At 32.7% G+C, this 26,088-nt stretch overlaps 1 protein-coding gene across 10 annotated transcripts in view; it reads right to left on the bottom strand.

The window, feature by feature from the left end:
• Positions 1-26,088, bottom strand: part of Dgkb (diacylglycerol kinase beta) — a 651,708-nt gene that overhangs the window by 241,201 nt on the left and 384,419 nt on the right. For all 10 annotated transcript variants that reach the window (XM_078040040.1, XM_005328769.5, XM_078040041.1 and 7 more), the window contains one exon: positions 22,439-22,503. In XM_078040040.1, the coding sequence (XP_077896166.1) occupies positions 22,439-22,503 (65 nt within the window). The remainder of the gene's footprint in view (positions 1-22,438; positions 22,504-26,088) is intronic.

Raw genomic sequence — 26,088 nt, 5'->3', positions numbered from 1 at the left:
AAAAATGAGCTTCTAAATAGTAAGAGAATTAACATTGACTCTGGGATCAAGATGTTTAGCCAACCCAGTTAGACGTTCTGATTAGTGTTTGTGCCACTCATGGAGACTGTTCTGTCAAATTGTCTAATTGGATTCTTGTGAACATACTATAGTGTAGAATGTAAACAATGTAATGAATTGTTGTTAAATTAGCATATATAGAATTTCAAATTTCATTATAGGATACTTGCTAGGCAATGACAACTAATTTGATCTCATGATATTTTTATAATTTTTTTCATGGAATAAAAAAATGAAACATATTCAGAACATGTTCTATCATGAAAAATAGACATAACAAAGAAAATTTCTTTTTTTTTAGACTTTTAAAATTTATATAATTGTCATACTGGATGATAACAAATTCCTGAATTCATGTGACTTTTCTCCCTATTATGTCAACAATATGCAGATGTTCGTGGGAATGGCCTTCTCTAGGTAATAAGCTAAAGACACACATTTCTGATTCTAGCAAAAGTCAGGCCCTGTGAAAGATAAAGGCGTTTCTTTGTATTTCCACAGCAGGGATTTCAGATTAAGAGACAGGTACCAGAGAACTGAGGACAGAAGAATTAATACACTGAAACTATATACTAAGGAGACACAGTGGGAAATTTCTGCCAAACTAAAAGTGCAAAGCACTCAGTGTAGGTGGTAGATGGCAAGTTGGAGCCAAATCATAGGAAAAGAGAGCCAAGAGATTAGATGTAAGCTCTAGTCCCCTCATTCTTTCCAATGAGAAAAACACCAAGTAGGAAGAGGCGATCAAACAATCCTAGCCATGGGAGGCCCTTTCCTGTGACCGAGAAAGACAATTGTAGCTGCTCTCATAATTTTAAACCTTATATTGTATGGGAGCAGCAAGTGTAGCATGGCTGGAGGAGGCATCCAGTCAGGTACAGCAGGGGAGGCCCTAACAAGGTCATGCAGATCTTACTATGGTGAGCGCAAAGTATCCTAGTTATAAGCCCCCCCCCCAAAAAGAATACACACTCAAAAGTGCTAGAAGGATAAAATAGGAGGGAGCATGGGTTAGGATGAGTGATAGGTGACTGCAGGATGTCTCTAATTAGTTCCTTTTCTCTGGAGGACTCAAATACACCTTTTTAAAAGGAGATGCTTTATGCCTTTGGTACCTAAACATTGCTAGAGGAAGGAGGAATGGAAGGGCATAGCCAGGGATTGGAGAGATGTCTAGAAAAACTGGATGGCTGCATGAATGAGAAAAGGTTTTGAACCAAAAAATGAATGAACTACTTTTAATTGACAAAACCAGTTGTTTACTCCATCAGTGAGAATGATGACTCAAGAACAAGATGGAGTAATTCCTACAAATTAATGAAAATTATTCTTTTCTACAAACATCTGATTGCTCCATGTTTTACTGCTTATTTTCTCATAGTTAATATCAAAGCTAGTAATTCTTATATAAAAATTTAATTTGCTCAGCTATTCTTAACTTGACCTAAAAACATTTAGTTAAAAACAGAAAATAATCATTAAAATTTCCTTTTAAATTTATTAAAAGAGGTTTAAAATTATATCATTTAATGACTACTGTGTATCAGGTACATGATAAGCAATGAAGATACAAATATGAATAAGATATGGTTCTTACCTTCAAAATTTTAACCTAATAATTATTTTCTATAACAGTCCTATTAGGAAGGCTTTCAAGAAAATTTCTCCTTTTTTTTTTCATTCTTTATGTCATTCAACAAGTATGTTTTGAAATTTTTTTTCAATTTATTTGGAAAGGTACACCTGTTTTTTGACTGTTTAGAAAATATTAATTATCACCATCAATATGCTTGCAATATTTCCTGCCAAATAAAAAAGAGCAAGGATGGCATACATCTCTAGGCTTAAACATCTCAAGATCACATAAAATAGTTCACATAAAAGCAAATTTAAAACTGTAAATCATCATACACATGTTATTTTTTTAATTTACACAAAAATGATAAAGGTCAACAGTCTTAGAATCTAAAAGAAATAAGGCAATTACCTAGGATCTGTTAACAATTTTATCCTCATGTGAACTCAAAAGTATTCAACACCAGATCTTAAATTAATATTCATTTTGAATTTAAGGGAAAAAACCTGTACACATTGAATGACACATATTATCCTTTCATAGGAAGCATTTATATTTCTTCATCTACTTAGCCCTGAAGAAATATATATCTAGCAACCCACACTTGAGTAGCTATTGTTTGTAAATAATTTATAGTATATCTTGACAAAGGCATTTCTTGACTAAAATTTCCACATAAGATTTCCCTGAATGAGAATTTAGCTCAAAAACTCCACAAGGACAGTAGAATATAACAAGATATAATGAATTTATATTATATAAGGAAAATGATAAAGTATATAAAAATGAAACAGCTAATGTAAGCTAATATAATATATACTTTTGTGTGTTAACAGCAAGAGCAATGGTTTACACGTAAAGTGCGAACTATATGCTGGGCACTGCTCTCAGTGTTTGATAGTATTGACTCATTTATTCTTTTCTGCTCTATGGAGAAGGTACCATTGCTGTGTCATTTGATACAGAGTATTGAGCTGCTTGCCCAGGTTTATCCTTTTGGTAAGTGGGGAAGCTTGGATTTGCACTAGGACTGTCAAGTTCTAGTGTGTTTGCTGTCACTGCTATAGCCATTTCAAATACCAAAGTATGTGGCTGTGGTATGCATTTTCTTTACTGACAAATAAGCGAAGCTGGTGTTAATAAAGGACTTGTCTGTTCTAGAGTCTCTGTTTCAATTATTTTTATAATTCACTATTTTGTGTAGCATATATGGATTGGAACTAGAATGCATTACATTTTGTAAAGAATCTGTTTCTATGTTACTGCTCAAAATATCACTTAGTAGAGTGCCTGCCTCAAACTGTGAGGCACTGGGTTTGATCCTCAGCACCACATAAAAATAAATAAATAAGATACTGTGTCCACCCACAACTAAAAGAATATTTTTAAAAATATCACTTAAGATGAGAAGTCTACTTAAAGTCCTCATCCAATGTATTCTCAACTGTATATATTGTATAGATCCCTAAATCTCAGAACACGAAACGTCTACTCTTCTGATTTGCTCTTAAACCTATTCCCAGTCTTTAGAACATTTTCTCTCAGAGCAATTGTTTTTCATGTGTTACAGAGGTAGCAAACTTTCTCTGTAAAGGACAAGGACCAGATAGTAAATATTTTAGGTTTTGTGGGTCATATGGTCTCTGTCACAACTCAGCTCTGCCCTTGCAGTTCAAATGCAGCCATAAACATTAGAAAAAAAAAAAAACAGTGATTGGCTGAATTCCAACAAAACTTGTTTTCTTTCTTCCTTATTTTTTATTTCTTACAAAGGAAGCAGAGGGCTGGAATTGGCATGATCCTTGATCTTACTATTCAATAGTGGGAAGTTTTTTTTTTTTTTTGTCTGCCTGTTTGAAGGGAGTATATTTTGAAAATACTTCCACATTTAGAGAAGCCACTTAATTCTTTGGCATTTCCTGTGTATCTCTATAAAATCTGTACTCTCTTCTTGACTGTACTCTCTTCTTGACTTTGATTGGAAAACCATGTTAAGCCAATTCTTGTACATCCCATATTTTCACAAATATTTGTGTTTGATATAACAACTCTGAGTAATCTTACCCAAACCATTCTAATATATAGAGGAGGTAAATTTTATAACCAGAAAGTAATACATTGGCCTAATATCAATTTTGTATTTTTTTTTACTATCTAGCACTATTTGCATTGCATAGAAAAATCATATGTGATTATTATCAGATCCATGATAATTCTTGCTTAACAGAGTTTTCAAAAACTTCAAAATCATTTTCCCTTTCCAAGGATCACCTAATATTTCTGACACAACTTCCTAAATTGCAGAGAATTATTGGAATTCTACATTATAGTATATAACATCATGCACTTGGGTTATAATGATAGTTTTGATAGTAAATTCTGGAGGGAATGAAAAGGAAAACTGGCATCACACTACATAACATGCATTATTCAATTTAATTTAACCTTACACCAAACCTCAGAACTAAGTATTACTATTCCATTGTTACAGGTAAATGAAACAGAGGCTCTAAATTCTAAATAAGTTACCTCAGTTTTCATAGATGATAAGACATAGACTCTAACATCAGCAAAGAAAAAAAATCTGAAAGTTTATGCTCTTTGTATGACATCATGAAATGTTTCATGGCTGAGTTGTATGTGAAGCCCAATATGAGCTTCACATTTCTCGACCATCAATTTACTTTTTGTTTCTATAAACTCTGATTCTAAGTCTCTGTATTTCTTATTGAGAACTAGGAAAACATGCTTGTACAATTTGAACAGTAAAGTTAAAAATCACAGAAATAACTTAAATATGAGTTTTGTTACTGTTTATATGCTAGAGAAGTTGGAACATTCTGAATGAAATTAAAATGCATTTCATTGGTGTGGAATCATGAGCATTTTTCATAATTGTTTTGTACAAAATTCCCTGGGTTTTCACAGCTGTATAAATGCTCCCTCAAAGAAATATGTGCAGAATGAATAAAAACAGATGTGGCATTTTTGCATGTTATCAACAAAAATCTCTTTTTATTTTACCTTGGCAATATTTTACTATAACTTCATTTATGTTATAATTATGTACATGTCAGTGTCAGTACTTACAATGGTTTTCAGTAGGATTTTCTGGTTACTTATATTTCTCTAGAGATTACCTTTGCACAGAAACTAATTTTGTATGTTTTCTTACATGAAACCTAACCTTTCATGCTGTGCACTCAAAGCTACACCAAATATTCTCCACTCTATTAAAAGTAATTGAGTCAGAACATTTAAAGACATTTTAAATGAATGTGCACTGAATATTCTCCAACTTGGTCAGGAAATAGATTTAGGGAAGTTTTTAATACCCTGCAAACTTTAAGAAGAGGAAATTACCTTTCGTTATTTAAGGCTAGAGAAGATTGGGCTTTGGACCTGTAAGACAACATGCTATCATCAATTCCAAGGCAGGAAAAGGGTCTGTGCTAAAGTCACCAGTGGCTCATAAGCTGTGCTTTCACTGTTGACATTCAAACATCAAATAGGATTCATTTTGGCACTCAAATATAGTTAATTTTGTGTAATATAAGCTTAAAAAGTATACATATTCACCAATACTCATAAATAAATAGTCAAATAGCTCAATACTCAAATTCTCAGTAACATTTAATGTTGAAGATGTTAGTACACATGCACAAAACAACCCTATGTGACACTTCTAAAACTAAATTGCTCAGTACAAATGGAAAAATTTGGGAGAGATGTAAGTGTTGTTTTTTTAGGTGGATATTCTGACAAAATCTCATACCAATGTTTTACCTGTCATGTTAATAACTTCTTATGTTATTTTCCAATTGTTGGTCATCCAAAGTGTTATGTTAGTTTAACATTAACTTGGAATATTAGCCATATTTACTTTAAAAAGTCTGCACATATTCTACAGCTTTTACTTGTTTCAAATTTATAAAAGAGATCAAATATATTTTAACAAGCACCTACACAGGTGACATAATTATTTTATTCCAATCTGAAAACCTAATTATCACCTTCTTATGAGGACAAGGATCAGAATTACAGGCAAACTAATATATCCTATCAGTGGGACAGTTTGTCACTTTCTTAAATAATTATTGCCTTTGCAAATACAATTTTTACTAGCTTCATATAATGAAGAAAAGAGATGGAACCCTCTCACACTATTACACATCAAAATTAACTTCCTACAGGTTTTTAAACTCTTTACATATCTTTAACTGTACTGGATCATAAAGTAAAAATGTTGGCACTATTAGCTTTTTAAATAATAAGAGGCCAATATGCACACTTCAGTTTTTGTTTGCTTACTTATTTATTTACTTATTGCAGTCATGAGCATTGAACCGAGGGCCTTGCATCTAGGCACATATTCTACCACAGAGCTATGTCCTTAGCCTTTTCATATTAGCTTTTATAAATAAGCAAATTTCATATACTACACAGATTCTACTCATGTTATAATATGAAAAACTCATAATTCACTAGTAAAGATAGCATATAAAAAGATCTACATCTTTAAAAACTAATTGGTGTTACTAAGCAATTACCCAAAAGGAACAGTTGTTAGAAAATTTTCAGTAAGTAGCTTCCATATAGTAAATTCTTTTTACTTGTTTATTTTTCTAAATGGAAATACAAGAATTATAGTAATATATGTATATAAAATATATAAAACTTGTTAAAATAGTCTTAAAGAAGACAGAATTGCTTGTACTTTTGAAAAGTTTCTAAAACAATATTTTGCAAGATCATTAAATACTTCTAAAATAAAAAAGATACATGGAAAAAAATCTTATAAATAGTCTATAGAGTAAGTCATAGTAATGCTATTATTTTAAAATTTAATTACTTGCAAAACAGTTAAATTTTTTGAGAATGATCTCAGTTCCAATTAGAAAATTATTTCAGACATTTTGACATTTATTTAATATGCAATGCTACAATTAGAAAAGAGTATCAACACTTTGACTTTGACTTTTACTGAAGCAAAGCTCCTTTCACGTCAGGTTAAAACTGGTCTTGTTCATCAGATGTGATCAAAAGCTCCCTAATTAGTTAGCAAGACTGAGGTACATAGATGGCCTTTGACTTCCCACCACAGATTGCTAAGATTTTGGCATTTTATAACAGTGTGCTGGCTGGCATTCAAATGCAACTAAAATTACACTTTGCTAAAAAAAATGCATACTACCACCTGATAGGATTATTGATGTGAATCCTAAGTCCTGGCAAAGCAACACAGCAAAAGAATGGCCTTGCTAGTGTACACACAGAGGGAGGACTCATCCCCATGTTTTCCTGGTGGCTGAATTCCTGCAAGGCTGAGTGCATATGGGTGTGCGCCCTCTGCTGGCTTGATTCTTCTTCTTAAAAGTACTCAAATGTGTTTCCAAGTGTTGCTTACAGAAAAGATGTCCTGTTAACAAACTATGGGAAACTCTTAATGAATTTAGATTTTAAACAGAATTTCAGACAATTGAAAACAAGGTGATTCCGTGAAGATAACTGTAAAATTGGATTCCTAAAATATTTATAATGAAAGCTAAAGGAAAAATTTGATAAATTATTTTACCTCAAAAATAAGAGCCTCTGATAAGTATGTATTTTTAAAATTGATAAAGCTATTTAAATAAACATTAAATAAATATTTCTGATAAAACGAATAATGTGTTATACTGAGTTTAATGATTTTTGCATAATATATAAAATGCAATTTGAATTTGCCCATTGATTTTAAGTTAATTTCTTCAAAAAACATAATTATATTTATAACAAGTAGACTACGTTCAATATTTGTAACAAGTAGAATTTAAAATGACAAACTTCAGCCAACTACCCAGTTATCCCTACTCTAGATTTAAGTGATGTTCTAGCTTGTACATTATGGAACAAAAAGAGCTCCTTTATTTCATAACTTTATTAAATTCTAGTATTGACATGTGACCTAATTTCAGACCAGTAAAATCAGTCATATATGGGATTGGCCCATGTATTTCACTGATATCTTACATTCAACATGTGTAGAACTGAACTCATCATCTTTACCTAACATACCTTTTCTTTATATTCACCTTATGGTTGATATTGCCAATATTCTGCCTTTCTTTACAACTTTCACTCATCATTTTCTTCCCCTCCACATTAATATAATTGTCAGTTACTAAACTATGGAACAATAGCCACCTTTGCCTTCTACTAGCCTATATCCTTAGTCTTATATCACATCCTTATTTAAAATCCATTGTTTCATATTAATGGATAAAGGCAAGTTTTCAAGAGAACTACCAAAGTTCTATGTTTTTGTTTATATTTTAATTATTTTTCAATACATGGATTTAACCCAGAAACAATTTACCACTGAGCTATATCCCCAGTCCTCTTTATTTTTTTGAGACAGGGTCTCAGTAAATTGTTTAGGACCTTGTTAAGCTGCTGAGGCTGGCTTTGAACTTGTGATTCTCCTGCCTCAGTCTTCTGAGCTGCTGTGATTATAGGCATGTGATACCAGGCCCAGTTATGTTCTGTATGATCTTACTATGATTTGCAATGCACATTCAATCTTCAATTTCTCATATTTCCTTTTCCTTCCTTCCTTCCTTCCTTCCTTCCTTCCTTCCTTCCTTCCTTCCTTCCTTCCTTCTTTCCTTCCTTCCTCTCTTGTTCCCTTCTTCTCTCTTTTTATTATACATTTCTGTTTAATAACACTTTTCCTTAACACATGATATTCTTTCTATTTTCTCCAATATCACTTGTAATAGTCCTATTGCTTTTGTCAAACCATGATTGGGTATTGTGTCAACTAAAGTCTTGTTAGTGATCACTGCCCCACCACTGCATATGATTTTTCTCCTTTATATCCTCTTCATATGATTTTTAAATGCTGCATTCATCTAACAGTATTATATGTATTTACTCACATGTAACTTTTTCTTACTAATTCATAAACTAGTTGGTTGGAATATGTCAAACTCATCTTTTCTCCTGAGCTACATAGTAGCCATATCCTTTCAAGGAAAGAGATTCCCATCTTCTGGTGAAAGTGATTGTTTCAGTATCAGACATGTGACAGACAAAGAGGCAACAGAAATGGAAATCAGGATTCTCTTTGTCTCATTTTCTCAGGACACTGTGGGCTTGCAAATGTAAATTACAGAATTGTTTTTCACTATAATCTAATCCATTGTGAGGACAAATCTAACATATGAAGGAAGTTGGACATAATAATAAAAGAAAAATGAAATTAGGACCCGCTAATTTTATTTATCTTTGTATTAAAGTTGGTCTGAAGCCTGCCCTTATCATATTTGTCTTGAACCAAAACTTGCTTTATCTTTTGAACCAAAGTGAGGTGGCTTTTGAAAATTTCTTAACAGATGGATTTGTTTTTCTCAACAAGGGCTTTTCTTTTAAAATCATACCCATACGTGTTTACTCTGTGATGTATTAAAGGAAAACTAAAACGTGGCTGTCATCCTCTTTAGTTCCCTCTTCCCTGGAGGGTTGAGAACTTTGTGGAGTTCAGGCAACTGAGCACAAATGCCACATCAGAGTTGCCGAGCACACGTTAGAGACCCAGGTATGCTATTAGAGTTTATATCCCTTGCCATCTGCCCAGAAAAGAGGTCTGCAAATAAAATTCCAATGATGCTTTCAGACTCTCAAAAAACTATCAAGGAGCCAAGATGTGAAAATGTTTGGTGACAGTTAAAATGCCCTAGAAACACAAATGGAATGAATCAAGAGAAACTCCAGAGGTGGGGATTGCAATCAGAAATAAGTGATAAGGTCATGAATCATAATTATTAAGATTCATTGGGCACTTACAATTTGCTACTATCAAAATGTTCTTTGTTCATTGTTATTTTGTCTTTGCAATAACAATGCAAGATTGGTATCATTAGTATCATTACACTAATTAGAAAGTAGGCACAGAAAAAGGAGCAATTTTCCAGAAACCACACATCCAGGAGGTAGAAGAGCACTTTTTGAAGCCAAGGTGTCCTAAAGAGTATGCAATGAATGTATGCAGGAGGGAAAAGGTGAAATGAGGAATTCTAGGCATGGCCTTCATTAAGACTCACTGATTTTTCGTGCTGGGCACAGTGGCACATGCCTATAATCCCAGCAGCTAGGGAGGTTAACACAAGAGGATCAAGAGTTCAAAGTCAGCCTCAACAACTTAGTGAGACCCTGAGAAACTCAGTGAGATTCCTGTCTCAAAATAAAATACAAAATAGGGCTGGGGATGTGGCTTAGGGACCAAGTGCTCCTCAGTTCAATCCTGGTACAAAACAACAACGAGAGAGAGGAGAGAGGAGAGAGAGGAGAGAGAGGAGAGAGAGAGAAAGAGAGAGAGAGAGAGAGAAATTCCCTGGGGCTGGGACTGGGGCTCAGTGATACAGCACTTGCCTCACATGTGTGAGACCCTGAGTTCAATCTTTAGCACCACATAAAAATAAATAAATAAATAAACAAAGATATTGAAAAAAAAGGAAGAAAGAAAAAAAATTCCCTGATTCATCATGGAATTAATGAAAAATACAGTCTATAGGTCATATTGTCCTCATGGTATATAAAGCTGGATCATCCTTCTTAGAGATTGTATGACCACAAATGTTGCTGCTTTCAGTGACATATTATATATAAGAGTTGCATGCGTTGGAAGCATCTGTTTGAATGTGTCCTCAAGCTAGCCTAAGCACAGAAAGGAGCCATCAACCAGGAAATAATGGTTATGTTAGTCAGTTGAGGAAAGGTTTATTTTAGCTTACAGTTTCAGGGGCTCTGGTCCATGACCAATGGACCCGGTTGTTTTGGGTGCTAAGGCAGAGTCTGTGGCACAGCCAAGTTGTTAACCTCATGGCAGCTGAGAAGCAAAAGAGACAAGAAAGTGCCAGAGTCCCAAAATCTCCTTCAAGGGCACATCTCTAACGACCTAACTACCTTCTACTAGCTCTACTTACTAAAGGTTCTACCACCTCCCAATAGCACCATGGGCTAGGGACAAAGTTCAAAACATGGGCCTTCGGGAGGATATTTAAGATCCAGACTAGAGCAAATGCAGTCAAACGATGTCAAATGAAAATATCGTTAAGATTGCTAGAATGTTATCAGATGAAGAAGATCCAGGAAACAAGGTAGAAAGAAGACAGTTGGAAATTTCAATAAAAGATATGACTGAAAAATTAAAAGAGTAAGAGTCATGGAAACAAGAGCACAACATGAAAAGTCAAGCTGATATTTAGAGACATAGTTTAGCCCATGACTTAAGAGCATGGCCTTTGGGTGTACTACTATGAAATATATATGAACAGTGAAAACAGAGAAAATAACATTTTCTCCATACATTGAAAACAGAGAAAATAACAATAGCTACAGAGTAGAGATATTTAAATAATTAAATAAAACATCTCATGACAAAAATAGCTTAATGACTTGGAAGAGATATTTCTAAATAAATAGTATCCTTTACTACAGTAGTACATTGTGGTTTTATCCCCGTTAAACTCTGTAGTTCCTTTGAACCCAGGGCCTGACATTACTTGTATCCCAAACTCCTGTGAGGAGGTTTTAGAACATATTTGATATTCCTCCATTTGAGAAATGATAGCTATATCCCTTTACTCTAAATCTGAGTCTTTTAAGAGTTTTAATCAATAAAACCATAGTGAGCATGATACTATGCATTCTCCAAAAGTAAGTCAGAATAAGCCATATAGTTTTTGCCTGTTTTCTTGGGGCCCTTAGTTTTGGAGACATGGACTCTCATGTGAGAAATCTGGTCACCTTAGATCACCACAATGTGAGAAATCCAGGCCACATGGAGAAGTCATGTGCAGGTGCGCCAGGTAAGGTCTCAGCCACCAACTGGAATCAACTACCAGACATGACAATAATCATATCTCCAGATGAGTCCAGGCCCCCACTGTTAAGTTAACTCAAGTTGTTGAGTGTTTCCAGGTGAGAGCTCAGATATCATGAGACAGGAACAAACCATTTCTATTGTACCTGGTTTTAATTTCTGTCCCACTACAGCTAGGTACATAATAAAATTATTGTACATATTGCTAAGTTTTAAGTAATCTGTTATGTAGTAATACTAAACATAAAAAAATTTTGATAGGTAAAAGTGAGTGTTGCCATAATAAAAACAAAAAATGTGACATTTACTTTGGGACGTGGGCAGAAGCATGTACTTCAAAAGAAAGGCATTAGTAAGTATGGCTTAGGTGAAGCAAGAAGTAACAAAGTATCTAATTAGTTCCAATTAGTCATGCTAGGGGATTGTTTTCTAGGTAAGATTACCATATAATGAGGTGATTAACTTCTTTGGAAAGAGTTAAGATAGACTTATTTTATGCTTAATATGTTCTATAAAGAAGTGTTACAACAAGGGTCCTAGAAATTGTTCCCTGGGATAAATTCTACCCAGAATGATTTTATTCCAGAACAACCACAAATCTCTTTTAATATGTTACTGATATAGAGTAAATCTGATAATTCTAAATATTAGAGTTTGTATATTTAAACTTCATATCAAATCAACTAACATATGACTTTATCTATACAAAGAAAATAATAACTGAATTCTAATCAATTTCAAATGCTGGTCTACAGGCTACCCATGAACATCAGAGGAGATCACTGACATCAATCAAGGTTATAGGTCACTCCCCAAACTAGACTGTTCATTTTTTCTTTTTCAAAAACTACTTGATTACAAGGAAACAGTCTTACTTGGGTTTTTCTTCTGAAGTTTTGTGGGCATTTATGAATTAAGTACTGCTACTTCATAAATCTTGCTGCATATTTACTATCCTAGGAAGTGTGTGTGTGTGTGGGGGGGGTGTGTGTTTGCATAGCCCACATACAGTTTTACGTAAAAACTAATACAAATCATAGGAATAGCAAGGCAAAGTCAAGGAGTAAAATATAAGCATGGAAATGATACTAATAAACTGTAACTATCTTGCAAACTGAAACTAGAATTAAATAGTTAGTATCTCAGTTGAAGAATATATAACCAATCCCTACTTCAACATATATTCTTTAGTTCTCAGGAGTCACTCTAACTTTTATAACCCCAGGGAATAGCCTTCCTACTGTTCATTTAAAATACAGAATTCCCCTGAAGTTTACATTCTTCAGGAGAACTTGTCATTATGATCTCTCTGTAACTCCAAGTTCACTTTCCTCATTGGCTTAGAGATTCCTCAGGTTCCACATCTATTGCATGACTATTAGATAAACAGGATTTCCTAGAAAATGTTTGCATAATAAATAATCAACCAAATCAATAGCAGATAGGCAGTATTTTATCCAAGTTCAGGATTTCAATTGAGATTTTTGTTACTCTACTGAAGTAGAAAAGAAAAGTGGGGAAGTGCATGGAGGGAGAAAAAGAAATGAAGAAAGAAGAAAAGAGGGAGAGAGCAGCAAAAGAAAGAATAAAGTTACTGACTCCAATCCTTATTTATCCTCATGCACTCTATTCCAAAGAGCTATCTTCCAAACATGGCTTTTCAGCAGCCTGGACACAGAAGTAAGTGTTCATGTTTTATGATACCAGAAAATGATGGAGGAAACTGCAGGTAAAGCAGAGGTTTTCCTGTCAGTGTGCACACAGTTAGATTAAACCAAATATCTAAACAAGTCTCAACATACAAATGAAAATCTAGGAAAAGAATGGCAGTTTGTAAATTATTTGAAAAGCCTTAAATTAGAAATACATGTACAGCAATAAGTATGAAAGATTTATATAAAATGATAATGTAAGAATGGTGTATTTTAGACTTCTAGGCATCACAAATATATGAATATATATATATATTTACATATATTTATTATTTACTTGCCATTTGTCTATACCCTATATGACTTATATGCAAACAATAAGTCATCAATCTGGAAAAGTTGGTTTAACAATATTTCTTATATAGAAAAATGTCAAAGAATCTTATCTAAAGGGTAAAGTTTTATAATCATGTACAGTTAGAATAAAAATGAGAATGGTTCACTAAAAGTAGACCAAAGTTGGTACTGGTATGCAGAAGAGAAAATTACACAAACTTTTCACAATAAAATTCTTTGAGTATATGATTTTGCCCAAAAGTTTTCTATGCAATGTTGATATGGCTAATGAATAAAGACATTATAAAATACTAAAACTTACAAGTATTTAATTTTAACATTAGAAGTAATGTTAAGAATACTAACAATACTAGTTGTATTATTAAAATGGTACCACTTATAGAAAGTAAAATATGCCTCAAAACATAATAATTTGCATTTTTAAACAGAAATGAAATTTTACTATATAATGTAGTTATCCTGATGCAAAGGTAAGGTCAAGTACCTCAACAAAGACATATGTATATGTGATATAGATTCCATTCAGTTTTCTATATTTATTGTTTTTAATGGAGAATAAATGTCAATTATTTAAAAATCAATTGTTGTACACATTAAAAACTATTACAAGTGAGTTAATATATGAAATAAAAGTTTCATTCTTAAAGAGTTCAAAGTGCAAGGAAAACTAAATTCTTCCAAAAGCAATTTGGCATGCATACAGATTAAAAATCTTCAGAGAAACATATGAGAATAACTTCTATATTTATTATAGAAGTTATTCTATAATATAGAATATTCTATAATATAGAAGTTATACATTAATATAGAATAATTTCTATATTATTTCCTGTTATTCCAACTCAAAAGTATGTCAGACATGTTGTGGGCTGAAATTGTGGCTCAGAATTGTGTAAGGCACAGAGTTCAATCCTCAGTATCACATAAAAATAAAATAAAGGTATTGTGTTCATGTATAAACAAAAAAAAAATCTAAAAAAAAAATGTATGTCCGCCATGTATGTAAAAGTATATGTCATGAAATTCCCTGAAGACAATTTCAATTGGTTTTATTAAACATACATTAAAATTCTTATAGTTGATGAAGAAAATTATCTGAATACATAATCATAAAATTAAAAAAAAAACCTTAAACAACTTCATACCTTAAAAATTTTATTACATTGAATTCAGAGAAACAACTTTTCAATGATACTTTACATTATAGATAATAATATTTGGTTAGAATACAGCATTTTTTTCTGTTACTACTTAATCATTGTTTCATTTTTAATTTCATATTTTATTCAAGAACTACAGCTGGATTTTTTTCTGTCTAAATAACAAATGGTAACTTTCCATTTTGTCATTGTTTCCTGTGTGCTTTTCTTTCCCTTTTAAACATCAAATTAGAAAGTTAAAAAAAATATTTAGGTTTGGTTTCTCTATTTTTAACTTGGAAATTGTAATTTTCCATATCCAATAGAGCAAAATATCTAGAAATTTATAATTTCCAAGTTAAGAATATATATTCACTTATAATACAGTTTAAAGTAAAGAATGCTCAGGTATAAAACTGGCATTTTAAAATAAATAATAAAAATTTATGAGCTATTTTGGTTAATAAAATATTTGTTTTGGTAATATATCTCTTCAGATTGATACCATTTATGGAAAAATGAATTTTACAAATTTCAGCATATGGGTTGGTATCACATGCTCTGCAACTAATAAAATAATTTATTTATAGAATTGTCATTCTCTCTCTCTCTCTCTCTCTCTCTCTCTCTCTCTCACAGACACACAAACACACACACACGAAGAGTGATATACTGTCATCAGTTCAATACTGTCACCAGGTAAAAATCAATAAGTGGTCATAATTATATTTTGTTGACCTATAAAACTAAAAATAAGAAGCACAAAACTATGAACCACAAAACTAATCTATAACTGTGTATTATTTATTTGCAACTCAGAGTGCTCAGGGATTTATCTTGTAGAATTTGTTTGTTTTATATTGCTGTGTTGTGGAGGTTAGGTACATGAAAGTTGACAATACTAAAAGGTATTATTGATACTTGAGTGATAATTATGCAGAATCAAGACTCATTTTAGGCATCCTGGAATTCTAATTTTTTTCTATTACTTTTTTGTCACTATAAAAACCATGAACCATAAAAGCAGTAAGATATTGGGAAGAGAAACGTATTATGAAATAATAAATAATTTAATGAATAAATATCTATTGAGTGCTCATTTTATTAAACACACTGCATACAGCAAAGTCCCAGAGTAAAAAAAACAGTAAAACTTATTCCATGAGCTCACAAAACCTCATGTCAAAACAAACAAACAAAAAAAAATCAAGTATTGTTCTATAGAATAATTACTGTAATTTTGAAGGCAAAATTTCTAAGTTCATGTAGGATATTAATTTCCTGGGTAATTTTGAGAGAAAATTCACCACATAAATTCTGAGTTAAATTGCCTTACTTACATTCATACCTCAATTTCAGTTTTTTGGTTATAGAATCCTTAAGAGAAAAACCAGTGAGTAATTAGAAATGAATCACTTTTTTCTGAACAGGGGTCTCAGTAAAGTATTTCTGTTTCTTTCCAGAAGTTTAGAGACCAGATGCCTTTAAATAAGCAGTAGAGACTTTATGGGATAGCATCTTTATCATTACTAGTCATAGTGCTTATGAGTTGATTTACTTTAGTTTACTCGACGAAAATTATTTTAAAGTAATACATTAAGAATTTAAATTGATTCTTCAAAAACATGCTATGACTAAAATTTTGAAGATCTTTGAAAGATCACCATTTTTTTTGTATTACAAAAAACATGTCACAGTTACTTGCAAGTTATTGTTAATATTGCATAGTTAGACTCTTGGAAATCAACATTGTTTTGGATTTTTTCTATAAAAATTATTACTTTAAGTTTTCATAATTATTAGTATGTTGATGGTTAGTTGTTAAAAACCCAAGAACTTAAAATACTCTAGATATTTTAAGACAGGAAAGGTGTAATATCTGAGAAATTACAGAAGAACATCACTATTATTGTAGATATTTAGAGTCAAATTATATAAATATTTTAAACACCAAAGTTATGTAACATATGTTGTCAAATTGTAGTAGCAAAGGTGCTTTAAAGAGTTTTAATGTAAAAGATGATAGAGGTTCTTATGTAAATTTAGTTTTATCTTAAGAGTTTAGAAATTTTCATAGCATGCTTCCTTTCAATAGTTAACTTAGATCTACACAGAAATCTGAAAAGAATACGACATAAACCTCTCAACTAGCACTCTCTTAAGCACCGGAAAAATCATTACCTTTTTCAGTTCTTTCAATTTCTGTCATAAGAAGCATAGAGAGCAGAACTATATATTTTGGTAATTAATTTCCTTAAGATAATGTTAGAAACATCATGTTCTCTAAAATATAAATGAATTTCAAGGTGAGCATTCTAGAGGATTATATTAATGGCATATGATTTATTGTGACAAGAGATCTGATCTGAAACACCATTATTAGGAGTACTTAAAAGAAAATCCATTTGTGAATTCCTGAACATGTGAAAGTGTGCTATGCCTGAGCTAGTCTCAATGTTGAATTCCAAAATCCACCTTTGAGGAACATCTGAACTTGCTTGAATAGGATATCTTGTCTTCAGAGAATCTGGTCAGAAAGTATTCATATTCTGAATGTTTACATTATAGTTTAGGGAATTATCTAAATGCTTGGAACTCTAAGTAAAGACAATCTACAAAAATATAGATGGAAATGCAAGTATCTAATTGATTTGGAAATGTAAGGAGTTTTAGGGCTAACTGCTATCTTAAAAACTGTTGGTCAATAATATGTTAAATATCTATCGTATACTTTTTTCAATTTTTCCAAATTTTGTTAAAATTATAAACCTTTCGATTAAGAAGTTTAATGAAACTCAATCAAAATTAACTTAAGTTCAAAACTATACAAAACCAACTGCTAAATTGTTTACTAATACACATATATTAAATAAGCAGTGTAGACTTATTTTAGAGGTAGGAATGAAATGCCTTCCTAATCCCCTTGCCTTAGGATAGCAAGTTCATAATATTAGGCCTTATAGCACTTTTGTGTAATAATTTTCCTCCTCCACTAGATTGTGACCTCCACAGGGCAGAAACCTATTTTGCCACCATTCTAGTGCATATCTCACACACTTGCCTAGTCTGGTTCTTCACTGCTCTGGTTTCCTCAACAAAAGTAGTGAGTCACCAACCAAACCTCTCACTCTGCTAACCAACAACAAGAAATCTCACCTGCTGACCCTACCTGCAGAGCTAGGTAAGGATGGAGACCAGCCATGGCTCATTTAACCTATAATGGCTTGTTCCATGGAGGGGACCTGGTGTTGAAGTGGAAGTAAAAGAGATGTTCATTCCCCAGACCTTTAACTGGGTCATAATCACCAGTGACTGGGTCACTAATAAGTCCATACTACTTCTATTTTATATTATGTCTACTTGGCTTCAAGTTAGGTAGAGGACATTTGGATACCCTCCCCAGATAAACTGACGCCACTAGCAGCACCAACCTAAGGGCAATAAAGAATGGGGAAAGGGGTGGAAATGCAAAGGAAGAGGAAGGTACATCCCAGGCCACAAGGCTTGATCAGAGACTGAGAATTAAATTTGAGCCTATCAAGGTCTGCAATCTGTCCTTGGCAGTACTGAACAAATACAGAATTTTTATCTAACATCTTTGGCTTTATGAAGAAGTCGAGTGTCTTCATTTACAAACCACTGGACCTTAGTGTCCAGCACAGGGCAACACTAAGGGTACAGGTTCAAGAAATGGGATGAATGGCTGATACCCATGAGACCTTCAGGTTTGACTCAGGAATTGCCTGAAAAGTCTTTCTTCCTTGACACATCCTTTAGTTTTCTTTGTGCTCCTCACAATTGGTCAATATAGCCCTGGTGCTATTTGCATTGTGGGCTCAAAAATTCTTGGTTGAATGAATATAAACTTGCAGATGACTATCTGAGCAGTTGCCAGGTCAAGTGTTCTTTCTGGAATATCCTTCATTCTTCATTCACCTGATCAGTTTATTCTAATGTTTGAGTGGTTACCAAATGTTACACTCTCTTAATGGGCTCATGGGTTTCCTTCTCCAAAAAGCCTTTCTGACTTCTTCTTTAGGAACTCCTCTTCACAGTGGTCACTTGTCTATGTGTACCTCTCAGCCTCTAGACCAAGATGGTGCCTTGAGCACAAGAACCAATCCTGTTTAACCTCTCTGTGGCTATTACCTGGCAGAGCATGATACGGGACTGGGTTCAGGCAACGAGTATAAAAGGCATCATCTCTCTTGGAAGAAATGCACCTCTGGAGAAGATAGATCCTGCATGGCATTCCAGCTTGCCAACTGACAAAAGCTACCTTGTTTTCTATTAGGTTGCATATTAATTAAATGTCCTACCAAATCCAGAAATAAGGTTCTATACTATCACACTGAATTTCCAAGATAATCTTTATCTCTTCATTATCTCTTCAACCTTTTGTGGAGACAGTAGGGCAGGACAGGCCTCTTAATATATAGTATTTGTTAATTCATATTCCTGGGTTAAATGGATAAAGGAGATGAGGTTAAAACAGGATTCTAGGGTTTTTTTTTCCCTCCAGTCTAATGTCCTCCTCTCTCTCCACCCCAAAGTAACCCAGAAAGCAGTGACTAAGAGAAGATCAAAGTATTGATATTTTGTTTGGCAAGTGAAAATATAAGACATTAGGAGTTAAAAAATATAAGTAAGGCTGGGAATAAAGGGAGGTAATACAAGGTGATATATTTCCAGGCTGAAAATTACTTCATGAAAGACTTGAAGAAGCACAGGAGTTATGCCAATGGGTACTCTGAAGGATTTTCCAGAGGATGTACCAATTGTAGAACAGATACTTTGTGGCAATTTATGAAAGAGACTAAAGAAGGCAGAATTCATCAGCCTGTCTCTCTAGCTCCCATTTCCCATTAGTCAAATTTTACCCATGAGTATGCCCCCATACTTCTAGATTCCCAGCCCATACTTGGAATCAGAGATCAAATGCCTTGTGGTGGGACACTGCATCCAACTCTGGAGATGGCAGGAAGAGGCAGAAACTTGGCACATGGTTATTGGGAATTTGATGCAGCCCATGCACAGTCAAATACTTTTTTTGTCTCATTTTCCAGAAGCAGAAACATGGCATAATGAGCAAAGACCTTTCCTAAGTTTACATGGCTAGTAAGAGGTAAATTCTATATTTGAACAAAATCTGGATCTGGAAACTGTAAGAACAACAAAAATAACTTGGATTCTATGTGGTAAGGAAAAAGAGTCACTAAAAGGTTTAAACCTGGGATTTACATGAAATAATATCTTTTTAATAAAGTTTCCAATCTCCACTGTGCTCTATCTTCCCATCTATCTAACCCTGGCAACAGCAGGTGGCTCCAGAGAGGTAAGGGCATTCAGGGTATTTTTTTTTCTTTTATTACTATTTTGACTAGTGAATATATGGAAACAACTTTCTTTTTTAATATTTATTTTTTTAGTTATAGGTGGACACAATGTCTTTATTTCACTTTATGTGGAGCTGAGGATCGAACCCAGTGCCTCCTATATGCTAAGCAAGAGCTCTACCTCTGAGCCACAACTCCAGCCCTAAGGGCAATTTTTGAGGGTTTTGAGGGCTTCCAGACTGAGATCAGAGCTTCATTTAGGCTTCAATACTACATTTTAGTCTTTGTTTCACCTAAGTCTATATATACGTCAAAATGAAGAGCTGATCAAACTCAGAAAGCATCTGGTTAGAGAAGCCAAAATGAGAGGAACTGATTATTGACCTAAGGACTGGGAGCATGAGAACCATATACCTGTCTACTGTGGGTCAGGAATCCATGTATGCTGGCCTTTGCTGATGAATTATTTGATATTGCCTGAGATGGCCAGGTATCATAAATTGTTTCACCACATCAATGTCATCCATATCTAGTATGTTTTCACATATATTGTCCAAGCTCTTCAGAATGAAAGACCATAGCCTAACTTTCATACCTGCATATATGGGATGGATGGAGTGGTGCACTATCTACTTCTGGCTCACTCTCAGGCTTGCTGCTCCATCTCAGCCTGAATTAAACAACTAACTCATAGGGACTGTGCAGAGGTCCACTTTAGATCAGAAGGGAGAGCAGCCTTGATAGTGCCACAGAAGGATGGTCCAACACCTCTAACTCTGGCATTCTTTGAATTCACCATGGAATGTGTCGCTGTATATCATTATAGAAGTCATTATCTGTCTTTGATTTCAATATTCTCTGTAACCTATTTATAAGTAAGATTTACTCATGTGTCAAATTTACAAGGAAGTTTCAATGAAGTAAAGTTCACATCCTATGAAAATATTGAGGTATACAAACACATTATTGTAAATATCATATAATCATATATTGGGCAGTGAAGAATGTTATAAATTAGTGCTATCAAGAATAAAAAGTGAAATGGACATATGTAAAAAGTGGAGTCTTTATTATTAAGAAGAATTAAAATTATTCAGCAGAAAGTAACTCATTAGCTTATGACACAAGAGGGAGGGTCATCAATGTTGGCAATCATATATAGGATTTGATTATCAGATAAATGCACTGATGTATCTCTTTATGTTTTCAATTGTCTCCCTCTGATAACGCCCAATTCCATTTCTCTCACTCCAGAATTACAAAACTTTTCTGAATCCTTCTAAAGATATAATGTGCACTTATCAATAACCATATATGAATTCTTCTATTGCCTTTAAAACAAAAATTACAGCTTTTTGAACTCTGAGATAACAATAAAACTATAAGTTCATGATTTATTATTTTTAAGATAAGAAACAAAATGATATCTAAGGTAAAGTACAATAAATAAGAACTTATTTGTTTTAATAAAACACTTAGGTAAATTTAATGAAAACTCTGATACAACTTCACTAATCATGCAATTTTTTTACTAGGATAATATAAAGCAGTATGCTTAAGTGTACAGTTTAAAGAGATCTAAAATAATTTTGAAAGTATGTCTTAATAGCATTTATTTATTACTAATATACATGGAAAAATTACTTTAATATACTAGGGTATGACAAATTTGAAATAAACAGAAGAATTTCCAGGTGGCAGTTATCTAATGAATTGCGTGGAATATTCTTGGCCAATTGTCAGCTTCGCCAAGTACAGAGAAAACAGCCTTTTGTTTTGAACATTATTGTATAAAATCACTCAAGTATTTATACAGAAATACTGCTTATCATTTTTTAACTTTATGAAATGAATAGAGTGTAAATGAATGTAACCTGAAGTAGAAGACACTTTGCTTTTTCTGCCTCATTTTCTAGGGGAGTGAGGTTAAGAGAGACATATTTCCTCTAGCATGGAGCCAATACAGAGCCAATGATTTCTCTACTCCTTTGAGTAACTACAAACATTTATTGTCTAAATTTTGAAAGGGAAAATGTTTGCCAATTGGTATTATGAGAAAACTTATTTTATGTCAAGACTTTCCTCTGTGAGCAAAAACCCTTTAAGACAATTTATACTGGCATTGACATGGCTGTTACTTTGCATTTAATTGAGGCCTACAGGGAACCAAGAGTCCAAAGACTAGAAGATTTTTAACATACCTTTGGACTTTTCCTTGGGATTAAAGATGATCACCATTTACATACTAAGCCATGTAAAGGTTACACGAATGTCTTACCTTAATAAATTATTACTGTCAAAATTTATAGCATTAAATGTAATTAAACCTAAAAAGAAAAATTCAACTAATTTATACTTTAAACCATTATATATAAAATGTTTTTAACAAAGAGATAATTTATTGTGACACAATTTGATTACCATACTTGTAATTTCATCCTTTGTTACCTTACCTACTATTGAATTTCTCTGGGTGTTTTTCTCTCATGATGTGGAATCTGTGTGCAATGGAGGCATCCTAAAGGGAGAAATGGGGGAAAAAAACAGAATAGTTTATAATCCTATTATCCTACAGAAGTATAAATTTAAAATGACCAATATTTTAAATTCAAAATAGTTTTGTCAAGATGTTTTAAAATTGACATGTAATCTATGTTAAACCTGAACTAGTGTGATTTATGCTATCATGTCATGATTGGTTACTGGTCATCTTTACATCTAGGAGTTGATTTCTATTTGTTTTATATATATCCTTTAAAATATCTAATTTTGGTACCAGACTCACAGTATGTTTAAGATAGCACATAAAGTCATAAATATCAAATAGTAGTTGAAAGTATTGATAAAGAACAGTTAAAAGGACAGCCTAATTGGGAAAATGATGGTAGAAAAGCTCCTACTTCTTTGAGTGGGTACAAAGATAGTATGATGGTGCTGGTCTAGTAGAGGCAACTATAATACTTGACTTCAAAGTCAAGTCCTTGGTTCAGACCACAAGAAGTTTTCTGAACCATTTTGCTTAATGGTAAAAAGCAACAAAGAGAAAGACTTATTTCTAGAGAACTGGTAACAGGTATAACTCATCTCTGAAACCCTAAGTGTAACAGTTCTGAACTCAAATGGGTGTTTTTTACTATCAAGAAATCCTTAGGGTTTTTTTTTAATAAAAATTACAACGAATGTGTGAGGTTGGTGGGATATTGTGATTCAAACTTTTCAAGGGTCCATTCTGACATTAATGAGTTAAACCTATCATATCAAGTGAGATATTTTCCTATTCCTCATCTACATGATTAATCATTCAAATGAGAAACTAATATATTTACCAGTCATCTCAATAGTAAAGAGCTATTGTCGTGATTAAATGTTATTTTGTCTCATAGTGAAGTTAAAGAAAAAGATCCAACACAAAGGAATAAAGAAGTTGTATATTTAAGAGAATCTTGAAAACACTAGTCAAGGATTAAAAATCTAATGAATGAAATGAAAAGGCTCATGTGCTTACTCATGCATAGTAAAGCATGAGGCCCAACAAGAGAGGGACCAATGCCCAATGCAGATGGCAGAGAGTTGCTTATCCCTGCAAGAAAGGGCTAACAATCATTTTTTTTCTGAATAAACATTTTACTTTCTAAAAATTGTCAAATGTTTTAATTAATCCATAAATGAAAGAACTCATGGATATAGGCAGATGAGTATAGAAACAAAACCTTTAAAAGTCACCCCAAAATTTCTCTATTTCTACTTTTTCAACATACAACTTTGTTAAAAAAAAAAAAAAAACAAGGTCAAGTTCCTGGTTTGCTAGGAAGTAGGAATATGAAAACATGGCTCATGTTTATTGATCCAATAGCTCTCAAACCTAGTCACAGAATTTCTCTTTAGAATTCTAAGTCATAATCATATTATAGATTATGAAGTTATCTTATTGTGGTATGAAATTGTAGAAAAATCTGAACTGAGCTACTTGTAATATACATGTGGCATGATCATTCATTAATTAAAAAAAAAAACTTTATCCCTACTCTGGTGCAAAATCAATTTGGAATGCCTTCTAATTAAATGTATACATCAGCAGATCACTTAAACAAAAGCACAGTAATATGAATCAAAGACTGAAAATGAATGATCAATATTGGTTACTCATAGGAAGAATATCATTGAATTTTCTCTTGTTTGAATTATTTGTTTCTGCTAATTTGGAGAAACAAATTTATACAAATGGATTATGTAGTATAATTTTCTTTACAAGTGTATATTTTTTCAAATAAAAAAAATTATTCTTTCTACAGCAACATAAACAGGATAGAGAAAGGGAGAGAGGAGTAGAGACAAGGAGAGACATATAAAAAGAACTAGACTAGACTTACAATGGAGTACACTAATATGGACCATTAGGACACCAAATAACCAGAGATGAACTTAATATTGGCTCTAAATCCAAGACACTCAGGCAATGGATCATTCATTCAGTAAAAAAGAGGGCAAAATAAAAACTAGTGTGAAACACTGGGAGGCCTTTTCCATGTTGAATGGGTTCCACCACAAAGAGAGTTCTGGCTTTGCTGACTATAGAATTGATAGGAATAATGACAGCAGGTGTTCATTTGGATGAGAATTCAAAGTCACAAGGGACCTTGTCACTTTGGCATTACTCCAAGGGGCTTCAAAGAGTTCTGCCAAATGCTGGAAACTTACTGAACAGTCATATTTCAGGGATACTTAGGATTCTCTATCCAGAAACCAAATAAGAAAGAACAAAAATGACATTTTTAAATAAATTGTGCCCTTCCTGTCTTTATGTGGTATAGCTTTCAGGGAACAGAGACTAAATCAACATTAATTCCACTTCCTAAAATGACACTGAATTCAGTTAGACTTTCCCTACTCTAAGCCTTGCAACTTTGAGCAAACTGTTTATTCATGGAGAGTCAGTGCTTTCTTATATTGAAGAGAAAATAATGTACCTTATAACTACCTTGATGGAGACTAAATGAGATTATTCTATATCATGACTGGAACAGTGATTTGTAAGGCAGATGCTCACTTATTTTATAAACAAACAAGATTTTTCTGGAATGCAAAAGGAGGTGCTAAAACATGCTTAAACAACATAATTTTCAAATATGTTTACTGACACTTAAATTGGTTTTGTTATTTCCTGAACTATAAATAGTTTTAAATTTTTTAAAATCACATCTAAGAAGTAACAATTTTCAAAAAGCAAAACATAAACTCATGTTATTTAAGCAGAAAATTTTAAGAGTAATTTCAAAAGATATTCTTACATATGAACCAATACATATAAATATTCATATATAAAAGAATCAGCTTTTTAATCATATCTATCCCAAGTACTTTTGCTCTTCTGAAAATTGTTTTCTTCTTATATGGGATAAAACTGCCATAAATATTCAAGGTTCCATTTTAGGATATTAATTTGAAGTAAATGATAATTTTCTGTGGATTATATTTTTTAAATTGGGAGACTATTCTGTAAATGCTGATATATTTGAGTATATAGTGAAAGAATATTATCAATTCTAAAGACTTTATTAAAATGTGAAATATATTTCACCAAATTTTTCCATGGGTACTCTCTTTTATTCTGTTTAAAGAAATTTTCACAAGTATGTTCACAAAACTTTCAAATACATTGTTTTAATGTTAGAATATTAGATAATTGTACCAATTAAAAGTCTTCTAATTTCATACCATTTTAGGATACAATGTAAATTTACAAATAGGTACCATCAAAGAGGTTATTCCAAAATACAACTGTAGAATTTAAAATTAATTCTTGAATATTATATGAGTTTTTGTTGTTGAAATGATTCAGCTCTTCCTTGATTATGGGGAGATAAATTCCAATTTTTCCCTGTATGCAAGCTTTTTATCCCCCTAAAATTGTAACTTTCTAAAATATTTCAAAACTGAAGCTTTCTGGTCCTCTATTTATAGAGGGTTTTTTTTGTTTTGTTTTGTTTTTTTTTTTTTGTTTTGTTTTGGAGAGGGATAACCTGGGATTGAATTCTGGGGCACTCAACCTCTGAGCCACATCCCCAGCTGTATTTTGTAGTTTATTTAGAGACAGTGTCTTACT

Source organism: Ictidomys tridecemlineatus, chromosome 2 (assembly GCF_052094955.1).
Source record: "Ictidomys tridecemlineatus isolate mIctTri1 chromosome 2, mIctTri1.hap1, whole genome shotgun sequence".
Lineage (NCBI taxonomy): Eukaryota > Metazoa > Chordata > Mammalia > Rodentia > Sciuridae > Ictidomys > Ictidomys tridecemlineatus.
Note: the sequence above shows the minus strand (reverse complement) of the source record. Positions and strands in the feature narration are given on the sequence as shown.